Here is a 24,745-nt window from a genome sequence, read left to right on the forward strand (position 1 = left end):
AAGGTTTCTTATATCAGTGCTTAAAACCAATTTGACAAACTTGACATCAAAATTTTAATTTGAATACAGGAATGAGAAACTTTGGTAACCAGAGTCACCTTGAGTTTTGAGGCTTTGTCTATTCATTTGGCTTGTGTTCCCATTACAAGACTACTAAAAGATTTGCCTCACAGGTCCCAATATCTCAATTACTTGAATATATGAATGATATGAGGAAACATTCAAATAGCAGCAGTGTCACTAGTTACTGAAGCAAAAACTATAGCAGTGGAGAAAACTTTTAGAAAGTTTCCTGTAAATGAATATATTCTATATAATTATCTACAAACATCTTCCTACATTGAGGATACAGAGTTGGGCGTCTAAGGGATCACTGGTGGATGTCTCTAGAACTCCCCAGTGGCAAGTCCTATTTTTTTGAAAGACCGGATGGTGTGTTCCGACTAAGAACACATCACACTGCTCAGCCTTCCAGGGAAAGCCTATGCCAACACGTTGTGGAATAAAAGGCTTCACCGATTGTAGGTGTTCTGGAAGAATAATGTGGATTCCATCCGGTATGAAATAGTAGACTTGTAGCTCTTCACCCAGGAGTTAGGCTAAGAAACGTACCCCGAGAAGTGGCATTTTCTTTCATTTGTCCGTCCTGCTGGTTCGTGTGGTGCTCCTGAAATGTGCAATATGCGTTTTGGTTTTTGAGTGGAAAGACTGAACAGAGTGATGATTTTTTTCGATTTAAAGTAGGGTTGCTTTGATGATGCCAATGATGTGGTAGCTGATGATGAAGATGGCTTTTGACATAGAATGCTCCTATGATGTAATTTTAGACTCCTGCTCAATGTTCCTCCTGCAGAGGACCGTCAGAAAACAAAAAGTATTGCGAGATGGCAAAAAAATCACGATGAGCTACAATGGAAAATCTTCATACACTGTCTACGATGAACTACATCTTACCAGAAAACTTAGCGATGCAGTCATCAGGGTTGACAGTGTCGAATTTTGTATCCATAAGATCATCCTTTGCAAGTGCAGCCAGTACTTCAGGTCAGTTGAAAAAAACTATGATTAGGGATTTATTCTTTTTTACAAGCACTTTTACAAGCATCATATTCTATCTCTCTTTGTTCCTGATGTTCAGAGCTCTCTTTCTGCGTTGGTCAACCCCAGACCAGACGGTCTACGTCATACAAGGTCTTACCCCTCACTTAATGCAGCTCTTTGTGGAGTTTGCATATGCAGGCTCTGTCTCAGTGACGGAGGACAATGTGAAGGACTTGTTGCTAGCAGCTGACAGGTTTAATGTGATAGGCATTGTTGAAACCTGCTGCACATTTCTAACAAGGCAGCTCTGCCCAGAGAACTGCATCGGCATCTGGCAGTTCACAAAGAACTGTTACACCCCAGAGCTGCAGCTCAAGGCTTATCAATATATCCTTTACCACTTTGAGGAAGTTGCAACCTCTCATGAGCTGCGACAACTCTCTATGCAGGACTTCGGTGACATCCTTGACAGAGATGACCTTATAGTGAAAAAGGAAAACACTGTTTTTGAGGCCATCCTCCACTGGATTGCACACGCGCCAGGGGAGCGTAGCGGAAACTTTGCAGTGCTCCTGGCCAAAGTAAGTCACCATCCCATCAGCTTTGCTCTTCTCAGGTTAACGCCCTGTCACACCTTGACGATTTAGCCAGCTTATGCCAACGTATGAAAAATTTGGCCAATACGCTGGCGTACGTCGAATAAGTTATAGGTAAGTTTTGTATATGTTAACAGCACGCGGAAGCACGCCGGCATACGTCTAAGTCATCAAAAAATTTTGTGCCTGCATAAAACTTCGACGTATGTCAACGTATGATTCATATGTCCTGCATCCGCAGGCAATAAGTTATGCCATCGTTGACACCCGTTCACACACGTTATTTGTAAGTTATGCACAAGTCACGTCAACATACCTTGAGACAAAACTATCTTAGCTTGACCAGTAGAGGGCACTGTGACACTGGGAATGGAACTAACATTTATTTTTTATTTTTTTGCGCTTTGTCTGAGAGAAACAATGCACGTTTTAATCAAGCATTATTGATCACGTCAACATAAAGTGCATAGGAGTATTTACATTCAAAAAGAATGGAGAGATACAGCATGTTACTGTCCAAGTTAGCGTTAGGTTTGATGCACTGTCTTTAGTGGTCAAGTATGGGATCACAGGAGTGCCAAAATTAAAAGGGAATACGTGTGCAAATACAAAGAGAAGCAATAATAAAAAAAATATATACAAATGTAGTCATATTCTTTTTCCATTTTGTCATTGTTTTTTCTGTATTGTCTTTGTTTTTTCCAATTCACATTTGTTTTTCCTGTTTTGTAGTTGTCTTTTCCACTTGCATTTTGTCATTGCATGTAGTAATGACAAAGACAAAAGAATGATTTCTGCATTGTCTTTGTTTTTTCCATTTTGGCGTCGCTTTTCCTGTTTTGTCTTTGGCAGTACTAAATGCAATGACAAAATGCAAGTGGAAAAGACAAATACAAAACAGGAAAAACAACGGCAAATTGTAAAAAACAAAGACAATACAGAAAAAAGAATGACAAAATGGAAAAAGAATATGACTACGTTTGTATTTTTTTTGTTATTGATTCTCATTGTATTTCCACATTTGTATATTTTTGTATTAATTCTCTTTGTATTTTCACACGTATTTCCGTTTAATTTTGGCACTCCTGTGATTCCATAGTCAAGCTGCTAACTTATCTGCTAATGCAAACACGACAGTCTCCATCTCCTCTCAGCCAAAGCTTGCCAAGAAGACAGTACTGTCTCAAGGTATGTTGACCTATTACGACTTGTGTGTAAATTACAAATAACGTGTGTGAACGGGTGGTAACGATCGCATAACTTATTGCCCGTGGATGCGGGACGTATGAATCATACGTTGACATACGTCGAAAAGTTATGTGCATGCACAAAATTTTTGTATGACTTAGACGTACTATGACGTATGCCGGCGTGCTTCCGCGTGCTCTTAACTTATACAAACGTATACAAAACTTACCCATAACTTATTCCACGTACGCCAGCGTATTGGCCAAATTTTTCATACGTTGGCGTAAGCTGGCTAAATCGTCAAGGTGTGAGAGGCATTGGGCGTTGGGCATAAATTGTGAACACCGGCAACACGCTACGCATTCGTTGATATAAGTTGTCTATAAGTTAGAGAAACGTTCTATATAAGTTACTAATACGTCATGTTTACTACGACCTCGTTATGAATACGCTATGTATACGCCCAAAATTGAAAAAAAAACTGTCGGCAGTTCAACGTATGCCATCAAAATGATCATGTCAGGCATGCGCTGCCTAAATCGTCAAGGTGTGACAGGGCCCTTAGTGACAGAATTCGGGTCTGTCAAATTTGGTAACCCTAGTAACCCTGTGATTGGCTCATATTAGCCACCATACTCATCTCTAAGGGACAACCCAGATTCTAATAACATGTAAAACCTACTGCTGACCACAATGCGAGGTAACTACAGTACATCGCCGACACAACTTTGACAAAATATCTTGTCTTGCTGCTGTGTAGGTGCGTCTCGCACTGACAAGTGTAGAATTCATCGCCATCAATGTGTTGACCAACCATCTGGTGCAGAACAGCAGCAAGTGCCTGGACATGGTTGCTTTTGCGACCCGGGTGATGTGTCACATGGCAACAAACTCTGTGTGCGGATACCGCAACCCTGTGGCCCGTCCTCGCCTACCTTCTGCCATCTTACTGGCGATTGGTGGCTTTAGTGGGCCCAATCCAACACACCGCATTGAGGCCTATGACGTGCATGCCAACTGTTGGGACTACCTGGTAGACAGTATGGAGCAGCCCCATGCTTACTTTGGTACCGCCTTTCTCAACGACTCCATCTACTGTGTGGGTGGCTTTGATGGCAGGAAGCATTACAACACTGTCAGCCGCTTTGACGTCAGATCACGCACCTGGCATGAAGTGGCGCCTATGCACTATCGTCGCTGCTCTGTGAGCGTGACTGTGCTAAACGGATCCATCTACGCAATAGGGGGTGTTGACGGACGTGTGAGGTTAAAGACTGCAGAATGCTACACACCTGAGACCAACCAGTGGAGTCTTACTGCCAGCATGCATGAGCAGAGAAGTGATGCAAGCTGCACAGCTCTCAACAACAAGGTGGGTGAGGCTTCGGTAGATGCATTTTTTAATTGTAATCTTCAACAAGCGGCCACCCATCTTGCAGAAATTTTTTTACGTAAACTTCTAAAATATCTTATTCATTTAATAAATGACATGTATTTATTTAAATTTTAAAAGACTGTTTGCAACGGTTACATGGCTGCCTCGAGGGCGCTAACTTTTAAACGTGTTGCAAGCATTATATCACGTCCTACTCCTGCTCCGAGCATGTAGGCTGCACGCATGTGCGGGAGCCTTTGCTAAGCGCCGGCGATGTCATTTTGAGCCAGTTGCAAACATTTCTTTTAATGAAAAGACTAAAAACTAAAGTGCTATTTGCATTTGAAGTAGTAACACGGTGGGCCAGCACAAAACAAGTTTCATGATCAATTCAGCAACAAAATGTTTTTATCCACAAATTCTAAAATTATTCGGAAAAAAAAGTGTGTAAAGGCTTTCAGTACATGTTATATCCGGGGAGATGAATCAGAGCATTTGCACATGGACCTGGAGGAGAAGTGAAACAAAAAGTGAAAAATCAAGCGAGTCCAGTTGCTTTGATTCAACACTCAGTAGATAAGTTTAATAAAAATAGGAGGACCGTTTCATCTGTTGACCACCCCTCTGCCTGGGCCAATAGATTAAATTGGACATTAAAGGAAAACCGCACTTTTTTTGGAATTTCCACAGTCCTTATGTGAGACATGAACACGCATGTCTTTCTCTTTTCTGTGCCTTCTAAAGATATAAAAATGCACGCAATGGAACGTAACTATTCAGGCGCGGATTTAGAGGGGGGTGTGAGGGGTGTACACCCCCCTGTTTTGAGGCACCCACGATTTTTTTTGCCACCATAAAAGCTAAGAAAATGATAAACCATCCTGGATTCCAGTCACCCAGTCCCAGTGAAGGTACATGTTCTGAATTACGGGTGCGTGGTGGACGCAGATGCCAGAATGCAACCAAGACGCATGCTATTCCTGAACCCACTGTCAGGCTGATCATTTACATTGGACATTGAACGTGTGCTGTACATGGCTATTCAGGTGGAGGTGCAAAATAAAGGTTCTGGCATCATGACTACAAGGAAAACTGTTGTCTATTCTCAATGAAAAGGTTACTAGGTTTCTCCTAGTACCGGTAATTTTATAAATAGAATGTTTTGGCTTAAACGATATATTCCAAGGATAATAATAACAACAAACACTTGAAATTAAGGACATAAAATAGGCCTCAGATATCATTAGATTGCAGGAAATGAGGTCTAATTTTAAACATTTTTCGGGGTGAGGGCCCCCAGACCTCCCGTTCCTTTTCCAGCACCTTGGCCTACGACCTCGGCCACACCCCCACTTTTCAAAAAAGCTAGATCCACCCCTGCTATTCCGCCTACAAAGCCTTCTGAAAAAACCTCAGTAGTCTTCATTGTGTATGGAACACAATGTGGGCTTTTTCTTTATGATCGCTTTTGGACAGACGGTACATTAAGCCCATACTCCATGTCCTTCCCCACCTGCTCAAGCTGACCAAGTCGCCCACAAACATGGCATGCAGCTCATGGTGGTGTAGCAAGCGAATAGCACAGACACAAGGTGCGTTCACGGACATCGGGTCATTACACTTTTTTTTTTGTTCCAGTGGGTCACGAGTTGAAAATTACTGATTTAGAGCATATGATGATTATTTGTGCATATTTTCAGACTCCCAAGTTGTACAAAATTGAATGCTTATTGGACGTAAGCATATCTGATGATGTCTACCGTATTTGTGTAATGATGCATGGTGTGTCCTAAGGAGATCAACACCCATATCGAGGTGTGCACAATTATTATGTAACTTCTTTTTCACACACAACATGCGACAAGAAAGACTAACTGAAAATTCAAACATTGGAACAAGTATTTCAAAGTGATTTAGAGCCCAATTAAATTGACAAGATATTGGCAAGTCACAGAACCATGAAAATACTCAACAGGGCAACAAGAAACCTGCTGAGAAGAGAAGAGGCAAATGAAGTGTCAAAGATTAGAGAAGACTCAAAGGTGAACCTGGGATGTCCAGACGGACGAGGTGTCCACTGCTCAGAGACTTGGTCAAGGTTAAGGCTGAAAGACAACAACCCCTCAACAAAACACACTTGTACCATCAAGAATGATCTGCAGACAGATCTTTCAAAGCTCGTATAGACTGATAAGAACATTTATTCTTGACGGGTCAGATGAACTATACAATGTGCCTAATAATTGTGGACACAGTGTGTACCTGTTCGATGTCACCTTTAATGACTCCTTTTGGTTCCAGGTTTACATTTGTGGTGGTTTTAATGGAAACGAGCCCTTGCGAACAGCAGAGTACTACAGCCCAGAGACCAACGAGTGGACCATGATTGTCCCCATGAACAGCTGTCGCAGTGGCATTGGAGTCATCGCGTATGCTAACCGCGTTTATGCAGTATGTGCAATGCTATTATTGTATCGTAGATTTGCCTATGGCTGTTTTTTGAGCTGATCTTTGATGCGTAATTATGCTTGTCTTATGAAGGTTGGAGGCTTTGATGGCGACATACATTTGTGCAGCGCTGAGGCCTATAATCCGCAGACGGACACATGGATTGTATTACCTTCTATGCAATGCCCCAGAAGTAACTTTGGCATTGAAGTCGTTGAGGATCGCGTCTTTGTTGCAGGGGGTTATACTGGTGTCTCGGCAACCAAACTTGTCGAGTACTATGATGCTTCAGCCGATATGTGGTTTCCGGCCTGTGACATGGGGATCTCTCGCGGCGCTTTGAGCTGCTGTGTGATGTCTGGACTACCCAATATAGCCCATTATGTGACGCTCCGCAGTGAGCTACCTTTGCTACACTTGGAAGAAGTTACACTGGAAATGGAGGACGAGTTCTTGAACCTGGACTAATGCCTTCATTCGCCAACTGCAATGAAAAAACTGACACCGCAGAAAGAAGGAAAATAAATAAAGACACAAAATAAAAGGTAAATACAGTATTTGTAATCGTGCTTCTTTTTTCAAAGCACTTCACCAGATAAAACAAAGCAAAACATCCCGATACGATTAAAAAGTTTCATTCTCAGTGTTGAAGGCTGGTCTTGTTGAAATGGAGCAATTAAAAAAAAAGGATTTTTTACCTTCACGCTGCATGGAGCCAGCCATGGCATGTCCAAAACGATAGAGTGAAAAAAAGTTCTTCTCCCATTCTGTGTGGAAGTGGTAAGTTTTTGGCTTCTCACTTTGTCCTTCTTCCCAACTCCATTTGAAACACTTTCTTAAATTTAGAATACGTAAATTGGAGAGGCTAAATAGTGAGCTTGGTAGCTTGCGATGCTATCGGCGGCTGTCTGTTATGTCCCTGTAGTAATCCCGTAACCTGCGAATAATAGGATATTACTGGGAAGTTCTAGTATAATAGGAGTGTAAAGGTGACTCTGGGGTGGTATTTCATGTCTACAGGGCTCTATTCATGTTAAAAGCCATATTTAGAAAAAAAATCAAACAGGTTTTCTATGCTCTATGAAAATATGTCATTTATTAATATCGAATCTTACTTCACGGAAATTCACATATCACATGCAGTCAGTCGGGTCTGGAACCAATTAACCGTGATAAACTAGGGACGACTCTACTTTGTTAGCGTTATATGAAAATATACCATTCTTAAGTACCTATTGTGACAGAGCGACTGCCACTTTTATTGCAAATGTTGATCTGAAATCTGAGGAAATGACAAGCTCGCAGCAGGGTTGTGTGTGTGTGTGTGTGTGGGGGGGGGGAGCTGGCGTAGCGTACTGTGGCACCTCGATGAAGCAGCATAATCCAGGCTTTAATAAAGTGTCAAAAATATATGTTTTTATGGGTGCCTCAATTACTCGCGTTTTTTTGCTATTGCAGGTGGTCTTGAAAGGTGACCCCTAGCGAGGATCTACTGCACGACTCCCCCCCCCCCCCCCCCCCCCCCCCCCCCCCCTTTTTTTGGGCCTCATTCTACATATATTTGTAAATACTTTCTTATTTAATGATTTAGGATTGTATTTTTCGCAACATCTCCGGTTGGGAAGCACAATATAATTCGAATTAAAAGAGAACCCGCTCCTAAATGTCAACGTGGATCAAACCTGAATGACAGATCACACTCTTGCCACAAGAGGGCGACAGCCTCCACGCCAAATCCTAGAACACCCGGCCACAAAGACTGACATCACCAGCAGGGTGGGGGTTGCAATTCAGAGGGTGTGCGAAGGACAAACGTCTTGAATTGCATGACATCATTTTGCACTAATATGATAATATATCTTGGCCAGTGAGCACGGTGTCCAGCATGAGGGGGGCCATAATCCATGGAACGACCGCTCCAAATGTGAAGGATGGAATAAAATGAAAGTGGTGCTGGAGAAGGAAGGGGAGGGCGTCCAATCCATTGGAGCTGTGAAGGTTATTTCAGACATTACTCCTCAGTGAGGAGACCATCACTGACATCATACTAAGTAAAGATGGGACAGCCAGGATCGTTTTCTGTCATTTTTCATCACGACCGCCTTCCTGTTGCGAAAAGGTGAGATGAGGAGAAGAGTGGCGCAAAGGCTAATGATTGTGAACGGAGAAGTGGAATAAAATAATGAAACCACAAAGTACTTTTAAAAAAACTTGGTTGATGGGATGTATCATGATCATTATAGAACCGGGAAGTGAACTCCCATCAGATATGTATAAATTCACAAAGTTAAAAAAAGTGTTTCTTGCTAGTCTCTACCTCTCGCTGATACAATACACACTAATTCAGGAACCTCTTCTGATGGTGACAGTACGGAGCCCCGGAGGGGACATGGAGAGGAAAAAAAATGGGTAAATTTTTTTTTTTCGAGATAACGCAAAACTGTTTTGCAAGGGGCCCTGCGATTGGCTGGCGACCAGTCCAGGGTATACCCCGCCTGTCGCCCGAAGTCAGCTGGGATAGGCTCCAGCATGCCCCCGCGACCCTAATGAGGATGAAGCGGTATAGAAAATGGATGGATGGATGGATGTTTTGCAAGGGAACGCAAAAGAGACTGTGGTAAAGCTGGAAACATATTCACGTATTCAAACTTCCGGGATCAATAACTCCCAAGTGAATGGTTCCAACACAGCAAACCATACCTGTTTCCAACCGTGGCAACACAGACAAACAGCTACAACCCAGTTTTTATCACAACGAGCCATGTTCTGTGCAGTCTGACTTGATTGATCTCTATTGATCTCCGTGAGAAGGCGGCAGCTAGACCGGAGCGCAGGGACCGTCTACAAATGTCTTCTTTTTCTTCTGTATTATGGCGGTTGACATCAATGGGCCTCATTCACGAACATCTTCTTAAAAGTCTTCTTAAGAAGTGTACTTAAGAAGGCGCGGGTTGGAAACTGCGCCACATTCACGACACGTTCTTAAGTAGGGATAATCGTTCTCACCGGTGTTCTTAGGTTGATGAATGCCAGCTGCGATGCACGTGCATGTAAGGCCTAATTTGCATAGGTCACCGCCTATTATTTCCTATATAAGGTCAAAAATGTGCCGTGCGCAACAGGCAGCTGGAGGCGGAGATGGCAACGCGCAAGGGCAAGACTGAGGAGCAGCTGGACAACAAACGAAAGAAAAAGTTAAATTCTACTGAAATAGAGGTGCTTTGACAAGGAGTGAGCGAACACAAGACCACCTTATTTTCACGTGTATCCACCGGTCATCAGGCCATCCAAAAAGAGTCGGCATGGAGCACCATTGCAGGAAACATAAATGCCGTTTCCACGGAGAAACGCACCACCGCAGACGTTAAAAAGAACTGTTTTGACTTAAAATAGACTCAAAAAAAAGATTGGACTGCACCGGAGGGATCTGGAGGAAACGGGAGGTGGGCCATCAATCAGAAACCAAACCATTTTGGAAACTCTAGAAAATATTTACACAATCATGATGGGAAAATAAAATACATAGTTTGTGTGTGACAATTTATTTTTTCTGTGGTTACATTTGATTAGACGCTGCCTAATTAATACAGCAGCCCCGTGCTCTGGCTCAAGACGTGGCTGGGGGCGCATGTCGTTATCTGGGGGTGCTACGTGCGCAATAGACACACCACGTTTCATTGCGATGTTATTCTGATGATCCTGCACACCTGCAACAACAGAGAATCAATTATTTATCCAGTTGACCACATAAAACATATTTGCAATGGAGAATTCCTGGATTAATGAGAGCCTTCACAAAGAATCAGAATCTTTGCCTCTTATTTTTTTGCCATTCCAAAGCATAAATAAACTAAAACCTAATATTAAATACTACAAAACCTACCTTTTCTGGTTTGTAGAGCCGCCTTCCACCTGCAGTGTCCAAACACATCCAGCGTCCCTTGATGGTGCGCTCCACGGAGGAGCGTGTAAGTGTGTGCTTTTGGTTGTACATTTGTTCTTATGCGGTCTGCGTATTATTCAATGGTGTCATGAGCCAAGGTGCCAGGGTGCCTCGATCACCTGTAAAATAAGTTAATGGCCACATAACAACATGCAAAAGGCAAGAAATTAACATTTTACGCACCGATTAACCATCCGTCGCATGCTGCGCCATGACTCAGGCGCATTCCAACGGAGGAATTTCGGAAAATGTAGGAGTAGTGTGTACCTCCAGGGAAACTGGCAACAACATTCACAATCTTGTTGCGAATCTGAGATTATTTGGATATTAATTGAGTGATACCGTTTGCGATTGAGGTAGGGAAATGGATGAATGAATTGGGATTTGAATATATATTTATCCATGCAGTATATTTTAGTTGTTTTGATGATAAATAATTGTTGGGATATTTTATTTGCACTACATTTTTTGGGATCAGGTTGCAAAATCCATCATGAGGGCGATTGCGCATTGAAAGTGCAAGCTTTGCTTGTGCGTAAGAGTCCTCCTGAGCGTTCGTGGAATTTGTTCTTAGATCTAAGAACTGTGAGTTAAGAACACGTTTCGTGAATGCCAAAAATCTTCGTAAGAAGGCTTTAAGAACACATTTGTGCGTAAGAACGTTTCGTAAATGAGGCCCAATGTTGCCAACTCTTCAGTAAGACAAGTATCTAAATACAACAAACTTTTGCGTTCCCTCGCAAAAGCAAAAGTTCGTTCTTCTTTTTTTTTTTTTTTTTTACCCATCATATTTTTTTTCCTCCATGTCCCCTCTGGGGCTCCGTATGACAGAGTCAAAACATTACACTGGTCATTAAAATTTGTCCATAGGTATGAATTTGAGTGTTTATGGTTGTTTGTCTATATGTGCCCTGTGATTGGCTGGTGACCAGTCCAGGGTGTACCCCGCCTCTTGCCCAAAGTCAGCTGGGATAGCTGATACTAATGAACAGAAAATTAATGAATGAAAAAACTTTTTAGCCAAAGAGTAAGTGCAGAAGTGTGTGAACACATTGAAATAAAAAGTGTGTTGCTGTGTTACTCTAAAAAAAAAAAAGGCAAGTCTCATTGTTTGTTGAATGTTCCAAAATGTAAATGCAGACCTTCCCACCATTGAGACGTACCTCTTGTATATGCGCGCAACATAACTTGTGTGGGGGTTCTTTGCATGCCGTGCCCAAAATCAGTCACAGCAAAAACAAAAAAATTCTACTAATCATACATAAAGAATAAGTATGAGGAATAACATGATGGCCCGCATTTCTTTGAAAGAGCAGCACATAATGCTGTAAAGCAGCAATAGACTTTACTGTTTCTCCCCAGGCCGGCCCATAATAACTTGGATTCATAGAGCAACTTTCAAAGGACACACAATGTTCTCATATTTCTATAAATGACATTACATTTTTTTTAAACGTTTTTTTTTTTAATCAATAAAATTGAGAGAAGACTTTTTAATTTTTATTTTATGAAACTTTAATTTTCTGGAATTGTGTGAAAAAATAATAACATACAATTTGAAACAATAACATCGCATCGAATAGTGTTTCTTGCGTGAGCAGAACTTATATAAAAAAAACAGAAAAAGGAAAGGAAAAAACGACATACTCAGACCTAACATGGGCATACTGGAATAGCACACGTGTACATTAAATAGCACTTCAAATTAAATGCGGACCATGGAGGTTATATGTATATATATTTATCGAACTGTTTAAACAAACACTTGCTCAGGCACACACATGCACACACATACGCACGCACAGTGCTATACACGTTAGCCATTGACTTCTTCCAGCTGTCCTACTTTAAACCAAATCTTGACTGCTATCTCACTTTCTCTGCCTTTTATGAAGAACGGAGTTGTGTGTGAACCACAAGCAAAGGGGCAGAGCAAGACCTCCATGGAAAACAACCTGATCAAGTTGAAAAGTTATCAACTGTCTAATGCTAATGTGGTGAGGGGGGTTCATCATCATTGTGATTAGTGGACAGTGGTCAGGTCAAACTTCTTCCACTAAAAGATTTCAAACCAAGCCAAGCACACACACGCGCACATACACACGCACACGCACACCAACTCAGACAGCGTACTGTACATACACGCATAATTAACACTTAACTGGCACTCAACAAAAGTGTGACGTAAGCCACTGGAATCACTGGTGGCCCAGCATGAGAGCATATCCTGCTTGTCATGTGGGTCGGCCCAGTTTGTGGCCAGGTTGTTCCACAAAGTCCATACCAAATAGTCCAAAAACAATTTAACACATATTTGACCTTTTTTCCCCCAAATAATACCACAAAAATGTATTTGACACTTTCCTAGAGAAGGTGGAAGTTGTCATTCCAAAAATATGCACGTTAGGTTCATTGGCAACTCTCCATTGTCCATAGGTGTGAGTGTGAATGGTTGTTTGTCTACATGTGCCCTGCGATTGGATGGCGATCAGTCCAGGGTGTACCCTGCCTCTCGCCCAAAAGTCATCTGGGATAGGCTCCAGCATAGCCCCGCGACCCTGGTGAGGACAAGCGGCATAGAAAAGGGGTGGATGGAGGGTGGAAGTTGTGACAGAATATTCTCCAAATGGCAAAACGTTGTGGGGATCATTTCTACCTTTTTCTACATCTGGATGTTGCTGGATTGGTCGCCTAAATAAGATTTCGTACCACAGACAGTGCATGATATGCTGCTCGCTGCTTTGGAGGACGATTGAAACCATTGCACCTAAAATGTGCACCATTTTATGGACAAATAGATTCGATCACATCATTGACGACATATGTTGATGTAATATGTCACATAGTGCCTTAGGTTTTGATTTGGCCTAATCGGGTAATGGCTAGCTAGGCATAGGGCTGGGCGATATGGACCAAAACTCACATCCCGATATATTTAGGTTGAATATCGATATATGATATATATCCTGATATTTTTTCCACAAAGTGAGTTTAGACAAAATCAATATATGCCAAGTCAAGTTGTTTTATTAAAATAAACACTTAACATGAGGATGTTTTTTTTGAAGTTTTAAAGCTTTCAAGCTTTATGCGAGATGCACATAAAAAAAATTGTATCTAAAAATAATGTCTAAAATAAAGTAGGCCATTTTGTTTTTGAAATAAATATAGAAAAAGTCAAATATAATCTTTTTTTATAATTAAACCTTTAGCTATGCTCAAATACTCAGCTAAGAACAAAAGCACAAAAGAGCAAAATATGAAGGAGTGCCCCGTTTTATTGGAAATTTTAAAATGTCAGTAGGTAAATATTTTTAGAAGACACAAGCATGTTCTTATTTTGTGCCAGGAACACCAACCTGTCAACTGCATCAGGCTTAACAACTGTCTGACTTCCTTGTACATTTGTGGTAGCGCTCGTCGTGCTAAATAATTGCGACTGCGAAGCTCGCTGGACATCGCAAGTTCATTGTTTTCAGCAGGTTTTTAAAGTCTTGACCATACCTTCCGCAATGTGATATGACACCGCTTTGTGTTGTGGCAGTTGTGAGACAGCGCGCAGCTTCACACACACTTCATACTGGAGTTTGGTGGTGAAAAATATTTTTTTATGCTCTGAATTTGAAGTACCTCCAAATTACCGAGCCACGACGGAGTATTAGGGCCACATTCTCACTAATTCTTCCACCGCAGACGCTGCTTCACCCCTCCTCCCTCCGCTTGCATGCACGGAGGGGATATATTACAAATATCTATATATCGCCCAGCCCTAGTTAGGCAGGTTCATAAGCTGGAAGAACCATAAGAAGTGTGGTTTCAGATACATACAGGTGGTCCTCCATTTACGGTGTTCCTTGTTATATCATTTCGTGGTTACGTAAATACTCTCATCAAAAAACGTAATTTTGGTCCGTAAACACCAGACTCACTCGAGAACTAGTTACAGCGCAGTGCGCAGCGGAAGACTACATTATGTGCTCAGTATTGGCCGCACTTGTCTCACTCGCCCGACTTTTGCCACCATCATTAAAGATAACAATGCTATTGTACCGTCTACCCGGACATTGTAAGGATAACGAGGAGGTGGTCGATCAACAATCTCTTGCAGAAACCAAACTGGCTGCTGTCTGCCGAACCACACCAAAACAGCAGCAAATTCAACTGTCCTCTCGGAAATAACAAAACTCTTTAAGACAACATTACACATAACCGCCATGTCTCTGATCCTCTGAAAAGGACAGTAATAATAGTGGTGTTAATACTGAGACGGAAAGGTTGCTCGTGCTTGGCTTTTTTAAAAATGACTCTTTTAAGTATTTCTTTAGTGTTTTATTATTGTATTTTATATGTACTTCATGTGTTCTGTTGTACAGTGTGAGTTCATTTAGGTATAATAACTTACATCACAGTCTAGGAACGGAACTTGGACGTAACCTGAGGACCACCTGGATTGTGTTTTTGTATCATAGCTAGTTGACCGGATTGCAACAAGATCAAAATACGTGAATTTAATCTCACTTGTACCGATGGAGTTTTTCCAAATAATACCTTTTCTCCTGGTGAACATGAAAGATGTGACCAAATGTTCTCCAAACAACAAAATGTTCCGATGGTCCTGATGGGGCTAATTTGCGGACCTGACCACAGCTCGGTTGTTCCTACGATGAACATTCTTTGTACATGTGGATAGTTGTACTTTGATGTTGCTGATTGGTCACAGAAATAGATTCATTAGATGACATGACTGACAACATATGTCGATGTCATTTGAACGCTATCCTGCCTTATGTACAGGTATTTGCTTGGACCACTGCATATGCAATGTCTTATCAGGTATTGGCTATTGGGGGGATCATAAGCTGTAACAATCGTAAGAAGCGTAATTTAGGATGCTGTTGTTGTATGGTACCTAGTTGAAGCTTTCTTGTGCAACATACCAATGGAGGTCAAATTAGCAGCAGTGATTTAAAAGCTGTTTTCACCGTGCAATTGTCAAAGATAAACACCATCAAGTGTAACGAATCACATGACACACAAGCGTTTGTTTTGCTGCAGTGAGGAAGCCAGCATGTCTGTGTTTGCAGGAACAACTGAGCTCAATAGCTTCCTTGATATGTTGAGACTCCACTTGAACACCTTTTCTCATCTGAATGTCGTTTCAAAAAAGCATTCCAGTTACAAAACTGCCTGTCAGCAGTTTCTACGAGGGCTGACGGGGGCAAACGCCCAGCAACGTCCAAACGCTCCCAACACAGGAATGACCCAAAACGAAAAACACACAAACACCATAAAACACAACGGGGAGCTCTGCAAATGAAAAATGCTGCAATGACATAAACGCTGCAAGATAAAAAAAAACAAATGCAACACACACAAACCCACAACACAACTGCATGAAGAGATATGCTGTAAGTTCACGGAACAAAACGAAAGTAAGCTAGGCTACCACAAGGTTTTGTTCCATGAACTTGCAGCTTTTCTCTTTATGCAGTTGTGGGACCACAAGGCTGGCGAAAAGCTTTTACCCACAGGCCATCAGGCTTCTCAACGAAGCACTCACACGCGGCGCACGCAACACACGTACACACTCATAACACTTTATTTATTTATTTATTGGTATTGATGTCTCTTCTGTTGTTGTTGTTTAATTTATTGGTATTAATGTCTCTTATGTTCTTATTCATTTTCTTTTGTTTTCTTTTTTTGGGAGAATGAACAGAACAACAATTTCATTGCATAGCAGAAGTACCTGTTTTACTGTGCTTATGACAATAAAACTCTTGAATCTTGAATTGAATCTTGAATCTTGGGCTTTGTTTGTGTTTTTGGCATTTGTAGCATTTTTCTTTTGCATTTGTTTTTGATCCTGCAACATTTATATGATGGCAGCCTTTTTCATTTGCAGCATTTTCCCGTTGCATTTGTTTTACTGTGCTCGTGGGTTTTTGTTTTTTGATCATTTCTGTGTTTTGAGCGCTTGCCCCTGACGCCCACCGTAGGTTTCGCTTCAAAAGACATTCCCCTTTGCTCTGTATTGTTAATCTTTTTGAAGTAAAACTCTTTAAATCGTCTACAAGCTCTTCCATTTCCAGTGATCGATGATCACGTCATAGCACGCATTAAAAAGTGTGAGTGTCACCCAAAATTCTGAACCTTTGGTCCACAACTCCTTACAAAAATACTATAAAACGTTTTTGAATGCTGTTTTTTTTCATTTGTTTCAGTATAAATATGAAAAAACTATTCTACTGTGCAAGTGAGAGAAACAAACATGTTTTGACACTTGAGGACAGGGGAGGTATTCTTTGTACAAACTGAAAGTCATCAAATAAAAAAGCAAAACCCACCGAACAAGCATTCATCTCCACTTACAAATGGATGATGATGATATAAAATTTGATCGATGGCGCTTGCTACCGCTCTTTTTGGACAAAGTACAAAAGGGTCTTGTGGTCCAGTTGTTACAAAAGAGGACTCGTCTCGCTAATTTGAGTGCACATTCGTCCACTGTCTCTTGGGTCCAAAAGTGCCACAAATGTTTCTAGTCCATGCTGCCTTAACGCTGCATGAAGGTTTGTTTTGTTTGTCACAAGCTGTCCAAATAAAAGCAGAGCATGTGAGTTGCTGAACCTCATCGCACACGAGGACATCACTTTCAAAAGGATCCCACAAGATCGAGCTTTGCGGAGGCAACCTGGGGCTGCTCTTCATCAAGGTGCTCTTCGTCTTCATGATTGTGGCTCTCGCTGCTTTTCTCGGAGCGTCGTCGCCACATGCAGCGCACGGCCTGTGCAAATATGCGTGAGCGCCGCCTCACATGTGTGATTCATATTGCTAACTACAGCATATCGGATGTTTTCAAATACACAGCGCTGGTTGCAATGGAAATAGAAAGCTAAATCTGGGAAGTTGATGTATGGAGATGTGTTTTTTTTCTACTTTTCATGTATTTTTGTGTTTTATGGGTAGTGCTGTCGAATGTGTATTTCAAACATGAGTCTGCATCCGCTGTGTGTGTCTGCTGGAATGATCAGATGGCGGCGATGAGTACGAAAAGCGAGTGGCTGTTCCGTACTTCCCGAGTCCCGCTTCGGGACTTTGCTGTCCCGGCCCAGGCCCCTGCCCGGTCCCTTGTCCTGTCGGATACATCTCATAGGCTGGCCCCTCTTCTATGGGTGGTGCAAAGGCCATGCGGTAGCTGGGATACTGGGAGGGGTATCCGTAGTTGTCATAGGCCAACTGGGTCGTACTGTCCAGCAGCCCGCAGTCTCCTGGGTAGTCTCCGGGTGACTGAAGCACCGAACTGGGAGCAGCTTGCTGGCTCTGCGCCGCCCGGGAGAAAGTGTTGAACTGGGCGTATGTGGCATGAGAGATCCGAGAAGGAGGACGGGGGTCGTAGCAGCCGGCCCTAGAACCTGGAACCGCACTGGGGGGGACTGCACCGCTGGCAGCGACTGGAGGTCCACCAGACACGCCACTGGACGCTCCACTGTTTGGGTTAGAGGAGCGGAACTCACCCTGGTAGTGGACGGTACGAGACTGGGGGCGAGCCTCATCGTGTGTGGTGGCTCTGACGTTATAGTAGCCGTTAGTCGGATCCTGAAACCACAGGGAAGTGTGAGAGAATAAATATTAGCTGCATAATACTGATCCCCCTAGCTGTTGTCAGGGAACTGATGTCAGACTGTTGGTAGATGAGCACTGTTTCCTCTCAACATAATAAAATAGTGAAGTGTAACAGCTGCAAGAAGATGATACAGGGTAACAACAGAACAAAGAATAGCGACAGAATGTAACAGGGTGGCCAAACGTCCTGTTTTCCCAGGTCACGCCCTGTGCTGGTCGTCATGTTTTTTTGTTTTTTTTTTTAGAAAGTGATGAAAATGTTCTGGTGTTCATCAATTTTCACTGGGCCATTAATTGAGCAAAATTATTGGTTACATTCCAGAATTTTAACCTCTGCTTCCTGTGCCGTTTTCTTTTTTTTGAATCATTTGCATACTGGTTTTTGTACATTCTTCCTTTGGACTTTGTGTCTTTGGTTATACAGTACATAGTCTTATGTAATACAGTCTTCCCCTCACTCTATCGTGGTTCACCCTTTGCGGATTCGCTGTTTCGCTGAATTTTTTTTAGTGCTTCTTATTTTTTATTAAAAGCGTATGAATGCTGTTACACGTCAAGCCTGGCCCTTTAAGAAGAATTCCCTTGTGGGAAGTTGAGTGTCTCTCTCTTCCCTCTCTCGTCCGTCTGCACCGCCCATTGTTTTCTCTGTCCTGATTGACTGTAGATCATTGTCAATCAATCTCCTTCATGCCGCCCTTCTGTGTCTCCTGTGTCATCGTGACCTTCTGGGCTTTTAAATGACTCTTCGGCTTGAATGAGGAGGACTGTAACAGGAGGAGTACTGCAGCAATATATTTTAACAAGGATACAAAAACTCTACAGTACAGCGGTCACAGGGGTGAAATATGTGTGAGTGACTTAATAATTTCTTGCGTCCGACCTGTAGGTTGACTATTCAAATTTAAACGAAGGTTTGAACTTTTTTGAGAGTGTTTAAACTAGAGAGAAATGTGAGAAAATGTTATTGCCAGTCTGAGAAAAGTGTGTAAAGTGTAAGGTGAGGGGTTTAACAGCCTTAAAACATAATAATTGTAAAAAAAGTTGGCTACTTTGCGGATTTCACTTTTTGCGGGCTATTTTGGGAACTTATGCCCCATGATAAACGAGGGAGCACTGTAGAACAAGTTTACTTTTAACTGACTCTAAGTTTTTTTGACTCTAAGTTAGTGTACAATGTAATAAAAATTAATGCCAAAACGTTACCCCACAGAATGTAATGACAATGTAGTAACAGAGGACATAACGACAGAATGTAACAGCAGAGCGCCACGGCCGACAACAATGACTGAAGGCAACGGTAAACAGTCACCACTGTAACGACTCGGGATGCTCCAATCGATCGGCCAACGCATTCAATGCCAATCACAAAAAAAAAACAATCACCTGTGGCTCGTACTATTGCAGCCTGTAGAGACCCTTGTGTGAAGTGTAGTGTCCTGGTCTAATGTCTTGGGTAGTGTCCCCCTTGACTTCACACCGCACAGGCATACGGTGACAAACCCCAAACAAATATGTCTACCATGTGGAATTTATATGCTATTTGTGAGACTGATGTAAAGTTGCATCCTGCAACACATGGTATGAAAAATATCTCAGAGGGGCACGTAAAAAAACATAAATTTAATATGGTATTAGAAGAACAAACACTTCCAGAGGGGTCCGAAAACCAGTCAGTATCTGTTGTGACCACCATTTGCCTCAAAAACCGTATACACCGATCCAGTGCATCCATGGGTGACATGTTGGGTGAGTATGCTGGCCATGCCAGTACTGGGATGATTGTGTACAGAGCCTTGCAATATGCTGCAACATGAGGTGATGCTTGTGGATGAATGACAACAATGGGCCTCAGGCTCTCGTCACAGTATATCTGCGCATTCAAAATACCATCAATACAGTAAAATGCACCTGTGTTGTGGATGGAGTGGCCCATGGTGGCAGTGGGGTTATGGAATGGGCAGGTGTGTATGTTATGGACAACAAACACAGGTGCATTTTACTGATGGCATTTTGAAGATAGTGAGCATGTTGCAAGCATGGGATGCTCTGGATCGGTGAATACGGAATTTGAGGCAAATGGTGGTCACAGCAGATCCTGACTGGTTTTCGGACCCGTCCTCCCGACCACCCCCAAAAGAGTTAAATGTACAATTTGTAGTGGAATTTTATTGTGGCCAACCTAAGGCACACCTGTGCAATAATCATGCAATAACCATGCTGTCTCAGCATCTTGATATGCCACACCTGTGAGGTGGCTAGATTATGAATCATTAATGATGAATGGTCACTACACAGATTTAGACACATTTCTGAACAATATTTGATAGCGATAGGCCTTTTGCCTCGTACATACAACGCTTTAGATCTTTGAGTTCAGCTCATGAAAACTGGGAGCAAAAACCAAAGTGTTGCGTTCTTATTTTTGTTGAGTGTATGTATGTAGAAAACCACAGGATGAAACCACGAAACGTAACAACAAAATTAAATGTCAAGCGTTAACGACAATATAGATCAATAATAGTGTAATGACAGACTGTAACAACAGAGTAACAACATGAAATGACATTGGAGCAACAAAATGTAAATGCAGAAATGAACAAATAATATAACAGACAACAAAATCAGTAACAGAATCAATAATCTAATGTCAAAGTGTATCAATCAAGTGTTCAACTAGAGTGTATGGTATGGTTGTGTCGGACCACATACAGTATACGTGGATAAGATGAGGAAAGACAATGTTAAGATAATGAGATGCTCACCTTGAGCTCATACTCCTCACGCGTATCGCTCTCGCTGCGGACATCCTGCTTGAGGTCCATGTCGTCTTTGAAGGGCTGAGTGGAGGGAGAGAGGGAGACAGAGGGCAGAAACTAAACCATCAAACAACAAAACACACAAGACGGAGAGAGGGAGGGTGAGAAAGGAACAGAGGTGGACAGAGAGGAGAGGAGAACAGAGTTTCAGGTTTGTCATGGCAAGAGAGTCCAAGATGAGAAATGACTAGGGGTGTCACGAGACACTCAGTTCATGAGACCAGATGATACACGAGATTGGGTCTACAAGAACGAGACGAGACAAGACGAGTTTCTACTAATTTAATTTCTACTACTACTCTTCTGCACTGTGTGTATGCTACAGGCCCCGCCTTCACCCACCGAGACGAAGAGACTGTATGACTGACAAAAGGGTTCACTCCGTTCATGCCGTTGTTCTATGGAACAAACACGCCAAGGACCTGAAACCAATGAAGAGAGTGAAGCCTCTTCCTGTCTGTTTCGAGTCGTGAGACGAGGAAAACAGACGCGCATGCACATGGCAATTTATTGAAGCCAGCACAATTATGAAGTTCATTTTCATTTATTGTGTGATTAATCATTATTATTATTATTTTCTGAACAAGAAATATTGCCGCGTTTTAATCTCGCAAGATCTTGTGTCACGAGATCTTGCAACACGCCTAGAAACGACTAGTGGCGGCAGAGAGCCTTGTCGCTTTGTTTCTCGGGACATCCTTGACCAAACACTGTGTGTATGTGATGATCTTATCAGGATGCAGCAAAATTCCATTGCATATAATTTTTTTTCAATACCAAAGTCACACTACAGGTTACTGTGTGATTGTCATACATCAGTTTGTGTTGGTTTGGATTTATTTGCACTTACTTTACTGAGTGTGTGTTTGTGTGTGTGTTTGTATGCGTCTTCCCGTGACCTTGTCACCCTTGGTCACAGTAGTCCTGCACTTATCAGGCCACTGACCCGTACGCTTCGTCTCCATCCGCTGACTCAAACGGATGTCTACTTACGGAGTACATGGCTTTGACCATCCGGGTTGCCGTGGATACGTTGGCCGCCTCCTCCTCCAGACTGTGGGTCTCCTTGTTGACTGTCTCGACTTTGATGTCTGGTTTACCGAGGGTGACCCCTCTGCGACCTGGAAGACAAGGGTACAGTCATAAAGGGGTCTGTTTTCGAGGTTTTTAAAAAAAATCCAATCTCAGCCTACATGAGGGCTCATCAACTTGTATAAAATCAACTTTATTGACCATCAAGCAGGCATGTGTTCTCTGTTTATCGTTACTTTATTTACAGTAAATGTCTAAACTAAACCAAGCTAATCGCTGGACACTAATGTTACCGCTTATGTCTTTTCCAAAAGCAATAATGTCTTGTGTTGATTTCTTCTGTCCTTCCTGGACTTCCAGAATTTCATTTAGAAAATTCTGTGAGTGAACATGTCCAAACAAACAAATGCACCAAGCCTGCAAGGATTTAAACTCCCAACCCGAGAAGTCTTGTTTTCTATCTTGCAACACTGCTCACTTTCAAAGGGAACAGTCGATATTTGTCAGCGTCAACAAGGATTTTCCTAAACAAAAGACAAAGTCTCTGGCTGTACCTTAAAACCAGAGACAGCCTATCCAGAGCAGCAAGGACAATTTCTCTTGTGTACCTCCAAATATCGAATTATCAGCACTAAAGCAGAAAATATTCTCATATATGCCGCAAATCCTCCTAGAGGATCCTGTCAGTCACCTTCATTGTCTTTCATTTTTCTTTAGCCACCGTGTTCCGCGCATAGCAGGGCGCATAAATGCTAATTGGATTGCCGTGGGCTGTGTGCATAACGTGGAAATTCATCATTTAAACAACATTCACCTTTAAATGCTCTTTTTTATGGACTTAATGCAATGTATGAGCGGCATATCAATACCATTATTTGAGGAAGGAATCACACAGCATCGTGTAGGGAGAATGAACTGGGTAACGTTCAGTGGGCGTTTTGAGGCATGTTGCCATGTTGTATGAATATTCATTAATCTCATTTGAATAAAATGCTGTGCGGCTGGCATATGTTGTTCCCTTCAAACTGCCGAGCAGCTGAATGACAGATAGGAAGACTGCATGCAGCATGTGTGTTTTTTTGTGTGCGCGCTCACTGCCTTTGCGTTGGCGGTAGAGGAAGAAGGCGAGTGCCAGCAGCAACATGAGCAGCAGGATGGATGAGCCCACCGTACCGCCGGCGATGACTCCCACTGGAACAATATCTGAAACGCACACAAGCAAAGGAGGGGCGGGCATGAGGGGTGGGATCACTGTCAACGCCGTTCAATGGGTAAATCTTGTTGTCTCTGCGCTGTCTCTCGGCCATGTTGTTGGCTCAGACAGGGGATGAGCATACTCAAAATTACGGGGAAAATCCCGGCTTTTGAAGTTGTTTGTGGCGAGTCAGCTGGAAGAATATGAAGTCGGGAGGACTGACAGAGCGTGAAGGCATCATCTTAGCAATGAAACATGACATGCCATGCTGGGAAAATCGACCATCAAGAATGGACTTTGAACAGTTTATCAGGACTCCCTCTGAGGCGGATCCCTTTTCTTGCCTCAGGCAATTTCTTGAGCTCATTGAGATACTTTTGGTACTTTTCACAGCAACAATATTGGTTAACGCCTCTGTTCAATTCAGTGGTCTACAAAAGCAAATAACGTCTGGGTGGGTTTTTTTTAAGTTAATTGTCATGAACAGCTGTGGCTTTGGGCAACCCACTGGTGGAGTTTTTAACTCCACAAGGTGGCAGTAGGTGCTTTTGAAGGTTCATGAGCAGCGCACTTTAAAATGTTGTCAAAGCGATGTTGTGCCTGTTAGTGTTACACTTGCCGCACTGTTTTGTACAATGAGCTTACCAGCGCTATTTATGCCAGCTGAGCAGTTTGCTCCTTACTGCTATTTACAACATTGGCTCTGTTGCTGCTGTGTTGTTGCAATGTACAGTGGAACCTGGGTTTTTGTTATTAATTCATTCCGAAAGGTCAGACAAAACCAAAAGGTACAAAAACCAAGGCAATTTTTCCTATTGGACATAATGTAAATCCAATGAATCGGTCCCAGACACCCAAAAAAAATGTAAAATAAAATTTTTGAGAATAATTGTAGCTTCACATGCAGAAAACAATTCAAAATAATTATAAATGATGAATGGATGGAACTTATTGTTGATGTGGACTTCCCGTACATCCTGGCAAAGTCGAATTCAATAATGTTTGTCACTCGTTGGTTCCATGGTGGGTTATTTAGCAATTGCACTCAATAAAAAAATGCACGGACAGTGAGTCAGCAACGCGTAGGGTGCTTTGTACAGGCACTTGATTTCGTAGAAGGACACAGTACAGGGCAAATGGACTAGTTTGTTACGTGCAATATTGTACAAAACTCGAGACAGTGTACAAAAACTGAGGCACAATTTTGGTGAATTTCCACTAAAAATAAAGGAGCGTACGAAAACTGAGGCGTTTAGTTTTTTAGTTTAGTTTGATTTATTTCAAACATGCATACAATGTTGCTTTGAAATACATCACATATTCACAATTCACTGCTCAACATGTCTAAGAAGGAGCAGGAAGAAACAGAGCTTATTAAATCCTACCCTCTCTCCATATCACAGCAGTTACTCATTCAGTTATAGATTTGTGACCAAACTTGTTAATAAATGACAAAGGCAAAGATTTTCCTTTCCACTTTCTCAT

At 42.2% G+C, this 24,745-nt stretch overlaps 2 protein-coding genes across 4 annotated transcripts in view; one reads left to right on the forward strand and one right to left on the reverse strand.

Annotated features, from left to right (window-relative positions):
* Positions 1-877: 877 nt before the first annotated feature.
* LOC129177128 (kelch-like protein 10) lies at positions 878-7,150 on the forward strand. The gene is made up of 5 exons (XM_054767917.1): positions 878-1,044; positions 1,139-1,622; positions 3,586-4,197; positions 6,502-6,651; positions 6,742-7,150. Exons 1-5 carry the CDS (start codon positions 902-904, stop codon positions 7,114-7,116), a joined length of 1,764 nt encoding a protein of 587 aa, XP_054623892.1. The 5' UTR covers positions 878-901; the 3' UTR covers positions 7,117-7,150.
* A 2,243-nt stretch (positions 7,151-9,393) lies between these two features.
* The window catches only part of kirrel1b (kirre like nephrin family adhesion molecule 1b), a 107,201-nt gene continuing 91,849 nt past the window's right edge, over positions 9,394-24,745 (reverse strand). The window contains exons 12-15 of one of the 3 annotated variants that reach the window (XM_054760560.1): positions 23,164-23,268; positions 22,027-22,154; positions 20,980-21,090; positions 9,394-18,190 (exon numbers count right to left, since the gene is read on the reverse strand). In XM_054760560.1, coding sequence (XP_054616535.1) covers positions 17,579-18,190; positions 20,980-21,090; positions 22,027-22,154; positions 23,164-23,268 — 956 coding nt within the window. In that variant the 3' untranslated portion in view covers positions 9,394-17,578. Of the gene's footprint in view, positions 18,191-20,979; positions 21,091-22,026; positions 22,155-23,160; positions 23,269-24,745 lie in introns of all 3 variants that reach the window. The other 2 variants (XM_054760570.1, XM_054760551.1) reach the window with 2 other exon arrangements.

The sequence above is a fragment of the Dunckerocampus dactyliophorus genome, chromosome 2 (genome assembly GCF_027744805.1).
Source record: "Dunckerocampus dactyliophorus isolate RoL2022-P2 chromosome 2, RoL_Ddac_1.1, whole genome shotgun sequence".
NCBI lineage: Eukaryota > Metazoa > Chordata > Actinopteri > Syngnathiformes > Syngnathidae > Dunckerocampus > Dunckerocampus dactyliophorus.

What these genes read in the sequence shown, in the direction of transcription:
- LOC129177128 (XM_054767917.1), top strand. Translation starts at nt 902, where the DNA reads ATGAGCTACAATGGAAAATCTTCATACACTGTCTACGATGAACTACAT. An exon ending in AAGTGCAGCCAGTACTTCAG is followed by an intron (nt 1,045 to 1,138) that starts GTCAGTTGAAAA and finishes CCTGATGTTCAG; the next exon opens with AGCTCTCTTTCTGCGTTGGT. An exon ending in TTGCAGTGCTCCTGGCCAAA is followed by an intron (nt 1,623 to 3,585) that starts GTAAGTCACCAT and finishes GCTGCTGTGTAG; the next exon opens with GTGCGTCTCGCACTGACAAG.